This window comes from Sardina pilchardus, chromosome 20 (assembly GCF_963854185.1).
Source record: "Sardina pilchardus chromosome 20, fSarPil1.1, whole genome shotgun sequence".
Classification (NCBI taxonomy): domain Eukaryota; kingdom Metazoa; phylum Chordata; class Actinopteri; order Clupeiformes; family Clupeidae; genus Sardina; species Sardina pilchardus.
Window position 1 is genome coordinate 27205428 of NC_085013.1, and position 8792 is coordinate 27214219.

The following is an 8792-nucleotide window of genomic DNA, read 5'->3' on the forward strand; positions in this document are numbered from 1 at the left end:
AGATTGACATGCTGAGCGATGCCTGCACCAAACTCAAGGAGCAGAAGAAGCTGCTGACCAAAGAGAAGGAAGAGCTGGAGGACCTCAAGGAGGACGTAGAGGAGTACAACGAGGTGTGTGTGTGTGTGTGTGTGTGTGTGTGTGTGTGTGTGAGAGAGTGTATGCATGTGTGCGAGAGAGCTTCCCTTTTCTCCCTACTAAGGGTTCATACCAGGAAATATTATTTTATCTTTTTTTAGGAAACCATAACTTGCCAAGTATTGTCTCAGACTTCCAAAGCTCCTGAGAATGCCACGGATGCCTGATCGAGGCTCATACTGTGCACAGTTCTGATAAAGTATCTGCAATCAGAGATTCAGCATTACATTACGTTTTTGTCTGACGCTTTTTAACCAAAGCAACTTACAATTAAAAAAAAACATTTCAAGCTTTTAAGAGCAATTCTAACAACAATTAAAAAAAAAAAAAAAAACACAATGAGTGCATCAATGAGTGCAGTTGTCTGTAGTAGTGCTACAGTGAACTGCTTGGACTGGAGTCATTCTTTTTCAGTTTTTTCCCCCATTTTCTGGGTCTCCCGTTCTCTGACCCTCTGTCTTCCTGTCTGTCTTTAGGACCTTGAGGAGATCCGTAAGGAGCTGTCCAAGACGGGTCAGGAGCGCGTGGTGGAGGAGTCCAAAGCCAGCCAGCGACTCGCCAAGCGGGTCAACCGCATGATCGGCCGCATCGGCAAGATCATCGGCGAGCTGGAGAAGGACAAGGTGGTGCTGGACAACCAGATGGACAGTGGGACCATCCCCCCTATTGGGTAAGAGCCGTAGAGATGGGCTGGAGGAGAGATGGAGGAAGTGTTGAGGAAAAAGGGGCTATGTTTGAGCATTTGGGTATTGCATGCGTTTGAGTATTTAGAGGACATGTTATGTAGTGAAAAAGTGTGTTTGTCTGTGAGTTTATGTGTGTGTCTGTGTGTGTCTGGGTTGTATTTGTAAAACCGTTATTTAGGGTGTGCTTGTGGTTTCGGGGGTGGTGGGGGTTGTGTGCGTGCTTGTGTGTGCACGTATGTATGAGTGGTTTAGGGCAGTTGTGTGTGTGTGTGCATATGTGTGTGTGTGTGTGTGTGTGTGTGTGTGTGTGTGTGTGTGTGTGTGTGTGTGTGTGTGTGTGTGTGTGTGTGTGTGTGTGTGTGTGTGTGTGTGTGTGTGTGTGTGTGTGTGTGTGTGTGTGTGTGTGTGTGTGTGTGTGTGTGTGTGTGTGTGTGTGTGTGTGTGTGTGTGTGTGTGTGTGTGTGTGTGTGTGTGTGTGTGTGTGTGTGTGTGTGATGGCAGTCTGTTTTGATTTAATGCGAGTGAGATGCTTGTGTTGAATTGTTACTCTGACTCATTCCAAACAGTTATTCATCATATCCCCTATACTCAAAAGCTACCATGGACAAGAAGAGAAAGTTCACCAATATTAGAGGAGCACTCTAGAGACTAATCACTAACATTCCAATGCACAATTCCAATTCCAATTCCAATTCCAACAGTCACTCATCCTGGACTGGTGGCTGGACATTGCTATGCTTTGACACATTGTTGGTGTCACATACAGAGCTCCCCTAATTCTGACAGGGATATATCCCATCCCATCTCCACTGGAGCAGTCATGGTCCAGACATCTGCTCTGATGTAAAACTTGTGTCTGATATTCATGAGCTTTACATCACCCTAACCACCTTATTAGTCAAAACCATGTTGCTTATGTTACTGTCCAATGATGCTTTAGGGAGTGACCGGGTGTTGACGTCTATTTTTAAAAGGGTTCCCAGTCTATAAAAAAAAAAAAACAACAACAAAAAAACGCCAACAAAAAAACAATATTCTCTCTAGTGCATTACTATTCGTATTTTATTATTTTTGTTTTTATTTTGAATTTTTGCAGATTATTCTTTGGTCGGTCTGGAGGCTCTCAGAGGTAAGCCCACTCACAGGGAAGACAGGCGTGCGGTGTGTGAGGTGTCAGTAGTGGCTCACCGGACTTTAACACTGGCTGTCTCATCTCTCCTCTCTTTACTCCTCTCTCTCTCTTTTCATTCATCCAATAATCACGCCATCCCACAAACAGGCTCTCCACCATCACCGGGTGACACTGCAGTTGCTCACTTTAACACACTTCATTTCTCTTATTGAGAGTGTTGTGACGAGTGTTTTGGAGCACATAGGTAATGAAGGCTACATCATTAATAGGATTATCCCAATATAATACATTGCAATGATCAACTATAAGCCTAGTATAGTATCAATGTAGCATATTTTTGGTGCATATAACACCAGAGTAATTTGATGAGTTGAAGACAAACTCCAGACAGGTTTGTGTGCTTTAAGTAGGCTACATTGTTGTAGTATTATAGCAATGGAATTTATTAGACTTCTGAAGTTGACCTACGAAAAGGACCCAAAGCTGCCAAACCATCTTAGCCCACATAGGGAGACACATAGGCTCTGGCGGTAGCTTGTATGCATGGTAATTTCAGTGCATTTCTGGACATCATGTCAAAATGGTTGTTCCTTGACATTCTGTTGGTCTTCTGCTGGTAATTTCTTGAAGTTTTAAACTTAAAAAAAAAAAAGTCCACATAGCATTTAAATGAAATGTAAATATAAGTGAGATGCATGTCATATTTTCAACTTACATATTTTAGTCGTTAACACATCCCATCATAAGTATATTTGTAATCAAGATACTACAGATGGGATGATGGTTTTGTAGGGCATGTTCAGTCAGTAATGGGCCCGAGAGCAGAACGAGTCCTACACTAATACATTCTCTAATATGCTGACCACAGGCTATGGAACATGCCTATTAAACACAGAACATACTGTATCTCATTATATGTCTTCATCTTCAACCCATCATCCTTTCACACATTATGTACATACACATAAAGCCCACTGGACACTTCCACAGCAGGTCGATTGAAGATGAGTAGAAGGTGTTCCATCCCCCAGGCTTCTCTTTTTTGCATCTCCATGTAATTGTGTCCCATCATTGCTACTGATTAAGGCTTCTACTGATCACGCTGTGCAGTCTCCAGTGCCTTCGCAAAAGCTGCTGCGGTGTTCTGATTAATGGCCTGAATCATCATCGCAATATAAAAATGCCCCTGTTTGTTCAAAAGGCATCTGTGATTCAAGCGTAACGATTGCAAGCAGCACTTCTCGGGGCTTGAACTTGAGTGGCAAAGGCATTCTAATTCTCGTGGATTAGAATGTGGAAACAAACTGTAGAATGCACAATAAACAATGGGTGTCTCCAGGCGAGACCGCTCAGCCTCTGATCACAAGGGGAATGGTAAAAAAAAAAAATGAACAAAATGTGATGGTTTTGATGAAGTTTGGTTTTGACGGAATGAGACACACTGATTTGAAAAGAGGATTCAACCAGGCCATTGAGTGGTGCGCACTCATTGGTCAAGCTGGGAACCCTGGCATGTCATTGGTCCCAACCAATATGAGTTGCCTGCGAGTGTGTGTGTGTGTGTGTGTGTGCGTGTGCGTGTGCGTGTGCGTGTGTGTGTGTGTGTGTTTGTACACGCGTGCTTCCTCGAGCCACGTTTCTCCAGAGTTGCATCTCCTGTACGCAGCGCGTTCTTGTTCTCGTTTAGGGAGAACCTGATCAGCATCGCGGAGCTCATCGCCATCATGCGTCAGATACAGAACATTCCGGAGCAGAAGCTGCTGAGAATCGCCGACGCACTTGACGAGAACAAGGACGGAAAGATCGACATTGATGATGTCATCAAGGTGAGACGGAGGGTCACAGCAGGGGAGATCTGCTTATGTATGAGTGTCAGTATTGCATATTGCTAATAGAAGTCATTAGATACATTTTTTTTTGTGTGTGTGTTGAGCTGTGGGAGGAGGTATTGATGCGTAAGTAGGTAGTTTAGCTTATTCATCTGGTGATCAAGGACATGTGTTATGCATTTGTCTGAGGTGGTATTGTTTGTGTTTGTGTGTGTGTGTCTGCATGCGTGCGTGTGTGTGTGTGTACTGTAGGTGGTGGAGCTGATCGATAAGGAGGACATCGACATCTCCACGGATCAGGTGGCTGAGATCATGGTCATGCTGCAGAAGGAGGAGCAGCTGGTGAAGCGCGAGAAGGCCAAGGAGAAGGCGGAGAAGGAGGCCGCCGAGCTGCAGAACTGAGGCTGGCCGCCCCGGTGAGCTCCGATGCAGGGAGAGGACCGCTGCAGACCCCCCCCCCCCTCCCGCCCCCTCAGCCATCACCACCATCTTTCTCGTAAACCACCATCCTGATCAGGCCCACCACCTCGACAGCAAACGTCACCGCCGTCAAGCACAGCCACCACCACTGGGTCTGAATGGATGCATTCTTTCTGATCTTGTTTGTAAACTAGAACTAGACTAAAGAGTCAGAGAGAAAGAGAGAGAGAGAGAGAAAAGTTATTTGAAGTAACAGGAATGACCTGTGTTTTTCTTTTGCTTCATAGTGTTTGAGACTTAAATTCTCCCTGGAAGTAAAAAAAAAAAAGAAAGAAACTTAACAAATAAATGCACAAATTAGGAACAGAACTTTGTTCTTCTACGCCAGAATAGGCTCTTTTGCAATTGTGTTTAATTGAAAAAAGATTTGATTATTTATTGTAACTAAAAGTTAATTTAATTTTAATTTTGTTTTGTTTCTACTCTGATATGCACCTTTGCTAACTAGAACAACACAACCAAACAAAAAAAATGACTTACAATCATTTAATTCAAAGATAATTACAATGATTTCTTCTGGACTTGGGACTCTATGATGAGTCTTGAATAACCTTAAATAACCAACCATTTTCCCCGATGCGAGGAGAGGAGAGGAAAGATGGAGACCATCTCTTCTGCACTTTTGCACAGAAATCACACCATCATTCATCATTCCACTCTCCTCTGTTCATTTTACTGTTCTCCATGTTTCGTTTTTAGTTATCTGTTCTTATTTCTGGGTCATTAACTGATCATAACACCAGGCACCATTCTTGAATGTACAGTGAACGTTGAGGGGGACAGCATACCGACGTATGCTACAAGTGTTAATCAAACAACCAAAGAGATAAGAGGTTTTTGTAAGTTTTTGTGTGATATATAAAAATTACGCACAGATGGCAGAGTCTCGATTATGCCAAAGTGGAGAAAGAGACTGTTCGGCTACGCGACTGAAGAGGAGACTAGCGAAGCTTTAGCTGTAGACCGTTACTGACTGACTGACTGACTGACTGACTGACTGACTGACTGACTGGCTGTCAGACTGACTTGTTGATTGATTTGGTTCATCAAATCAATTCATTAAAAAAAAAATAATAATAATAATAAAAAAAAATACCTGAGGCTTGTTACCTCTGAGCTTTTAACATGTGTTGGTTTTGGCCAATGTGTATGATGAGGCCTTTAATAGAACTGCAGACGTAGACATGTACCCACATCCACATGCAGTCTCTCTCTTACACACAGACACACACATACTGTATGTGCACACACATGCAGTCTCTCTAACACAGAGACACACACATATGTGTACACACAGATACAGTCTCTCTCTAACACAGAGACACACATATATGTACACAAACACACACACACACACACTCACTCAAGTGGTATTTGGATCGGAGTGAAGTAAGTTATACATAAACCCATGCCGCTCTTAGACGAGTCTTGCTTGCACTTACACTCTCTCTTCCTCTTTCGTACTCTATCTCAATCTTTCACACACACACACACACACACACATACACACAGTGACCTTCCTTTGAACCATTGCAGACCGCAGAGACGCCTAGTTTAAGGGTTTGGGTGGATTTCAACTGAACACACCCCTGTGTGGCTACCAGGAAAGGGTGTGTGTGTGTGTGTACTCATGCACTCCAAGCAAGCGCCTTGGATGAACGAGGTGTGCAGGGACGATATCAACTTTAAGCCGTCCCTGGAATCTCAGTGTTTTGACGTTCAGGACAGAGAGTTTGTGTAGGACTCAGAGTGTGTGTGTGTGTTTGTGTCTGTGTGTGTGTGTATATATGTGTGTTTCTGTCCTGGCCCAGACGGGTAAGGGTAGGCTGGGTACAGTCAGCTTGATGGCAGAGTAAACAGTGGCCCTGCTTGCAGACAGACACACACACACACACACATACGTGCTAGTGTGTGTGTGTTTGGAGTGTGAACTCAGTGGTTCAGAGGCACAGGGTACAGGAGTCTCAGCATACATCATCTCCAACATTAAACATGCCAGCAGGAGACTCCACTCTGCCCCTGACCAGAACCCTACACACACTGTCCCCGAACTGACACCGCGTCTGCTCTCTGTTAGAGTGTGTGTGTGTGTGTGTGTGAGAATGAGAGAGAGAGAGAGTGTGTGTGAGAGGGGCAGACAGAGAGAGCGAGGGACGTGAGAGTATTTGAAGAAGTGCATAAAAAGAAAGACTTTTTGATGGAGAGAAAAAAGAAAGAAATGCTAATGTACGCGTGATCGGTACTGCCATGTACTGTAGGCCTTCTTCACCTGCCATGCAATAATGAGTTGCTCTGTATCCTGGTGTCTGCACTGGCAAGGCTTGACTGACGCAGCAGCACTCGTTCTTATTGTCTAATTGCACTAGAGTCTTGTAGAGCTTTGCTGAGGAAATCTTGATGTTGACTCAGGTAATTACTGTAAAACCCTGAAGGGTAGCTTAGGTGGTGTTGGAGGGAAGTGGGGTGGGGTGGGGTGGGGTGGGAGCCGGGCGGGGGTTGCATTCAAATGTAAAGAGGCGAAGGCAAAGAAGACAACATCTTTGTGTACAGTTCCTCACAGGCAAATATCTCACAAAAGCACATCAATTGTGCATGGGTTTGATCGATCGACCCATCAATTGACAGGTGTGTCATTGAAACAGCTCCATGCGTTCCTGCTAAAGTGCTATCCAGACCACTTAAGGTTCCTTCTTAAGGAACCTGACCTCCAAATTTCCTTTAGGGAAGAGGCCATTTATTAGCAAGGTGTTAAGGCAGGTCCCTCTAACTCGGTATGTTTCAGAGCAGTGTGGAATGCCTACTCCATCAACTGCTTTGGATGACGGACAGTCAAGAAAGCACTGCATGCACAGATAGTCAGACAGACAGCGTCTCTTCAGTGCTGTGCCATGGAGACTCTGAGAAAAGTGATTTATAAATAGTCCCGACAAAATTCAGCCTTAGTGGCTGGCTTTGTATCTGCAGCAATAACACTTGTATTCAGAAGAATCCATTTACTAAGAGGTAGTGTGTGAGTGAGTACTCAGTGTATGTACTCAGATCCAACAGTTGAAGTGTGAAGTGGCTTTTATTTCCCTCTCCAGTGTAAGGTGTCGAGCAAGAATACCTCAGGTTGGGTATACAGGTAACCCGATGGTGCTATGAAATGCATTTCAGGTTGCTTGTCTCTATTGACAAGCTTTGGAAACTTAATCATCTCACCTGTTGTGCAATTCAGATGCAGCTTGCTTTCAGCAGGTGTAAGGGACTGTTTAGGAGCGAGAATGTGTTAACTTTGATGTTCACTTGACAATATTGTCAGTTTGGTGCATATGGGATTGTGTGTGTGTGTGTGTGTGTGTGTGTGTGTGTGTGTGAGAGAGGGAGAGAGGATGCACACTTACACGACTCCAGCTCAGATTTCAGGACAGCCTAGTGGCACATCATTCAGCTAATGTTTGTCCATTGTTTCTGTACTCAATGACTCCTTTAGCAGCTTCTTGTGTAAATGCACTAATGGGAGAGAGTGTTTGTGTGTGTGCATGTGTGTGTGTGTGTGTGTGTGTGTGTGTGTGTGTGTGTGTGTGTGTGTTTGGGGGAATCTGTAGGGCTTGTTGCAGCTGTAAAGACGCACCCTTGGCCAGCTAAGGCCAAAGAGACTGTCCAGCTATGGCCATGTGTATAAACTGAGTATTAACTGTTCTTATTAAGAAGACATTTATGCCGTTTTTAAATCTACGCTGTCAATATTCCTGAAAACAAAACAAACAAAAAAAACAATGTAATATGTATTTATTTATTTAATTATTCTGACGGCAAGTTTCGATGCGAAGGGGAAAGGCCGCAGCTGAGTACTTATTCATAGCTATAAGATAATTTTGACAAATGAAATGACGGTAGATGTTTACTTGAATCAGTAGAGATGTAAAGATATGCAAGCTTTTCATTTTTTTTGCAATGAATACTATTTTTTTTCTTGTAAATATTGCACTCATCTAAAATACAACTAAAGGAGATGGGAGATGTTCAATAAAATTGGATCTTTGTGTGATGTACATGAACCTTTGTTTGTTGATTTGATTGATTTTGTGTTTTAACTGATTTTGCAACACACATCTTATCCTCTTTTTCTCCATCCCGTCACCCACTATCCATTTATCCATCCATCCATCCATACATCCATCTCTCCACCCATTCATACTCACTCGTTCATGGATTGTCCTCTCTTTTCCCTCGTCTCTCTCAGCCCTTCCTAGCACGACTGCACTTATCCTCTGGCCAAGCCAGACCCTGACGTCTCGCATTGATGTGGACGTCGCTAAAGCCGCCATACGCACACCGTTATTGCGCTTGTAATGCTTACAATTAACCCCCCAAAATACACAGAACAAGAAAGTTGAAACTTGACCGGGCAACGTAGTGGAACAGTAACACATGAAACAGTTTAGATTGCACTATAAGACACTTAGCACACATAAGTGGAAGGACCTTGAAAGGGGAACATTCGGTCAAGCCTATTGCACAGGGACTGATTGAACCCCTTAACCG

The 8792-nt window shown here is 43.7% G+C and overlaps 1 protein-coding gene across 4 annotated transcripts in view; it reads left to right on the plus strand.

Moving 5' to 3' along the window:
• The window catches only part of letm1 (leucine zipper-EF-hand containing transmembrane protein 1), a 30755-nt gene extending 22450 nt beyond the window's left edge, over nucleotides 1-8305 (plus strand). For 2 of the 4 annotated variants that reach the window (XM_062523744.1, XM_062523747.1), the window contains 5 exons: nucleotides 1-113; nucleotides 615-808; nucleotides 1921-1953; nucleotides 3644-3782; nucleotides 4038-8305. The exon at nucleotides 1-113 is cut by the window's left edge and continues 22 nt beyond it. In XM_062523744.1, coding sequence (XP_062379728.1) covers nucleotides 1-113; nucleotides 615-808; nucleotides 1921-1953; nucleotides 3644-3782; nucleotides 4038-4187 — 629 coding nt within the window. In that variant the 3' untranslated portion in view covers nucleotides 4188-8305. The remainder of the gene's footprint in view (nucleotides 114-614; nucleotides 809-1920; nucleotides 1954-3643; nucleotides 3783-4037) is intronic. The other 2 variants (XM_062523745.1, XM_062523748.1) reach the window with 1 other exon arrangement.
• Nucleotides 8306-8792: the final 487 nt, after the last annotated feature.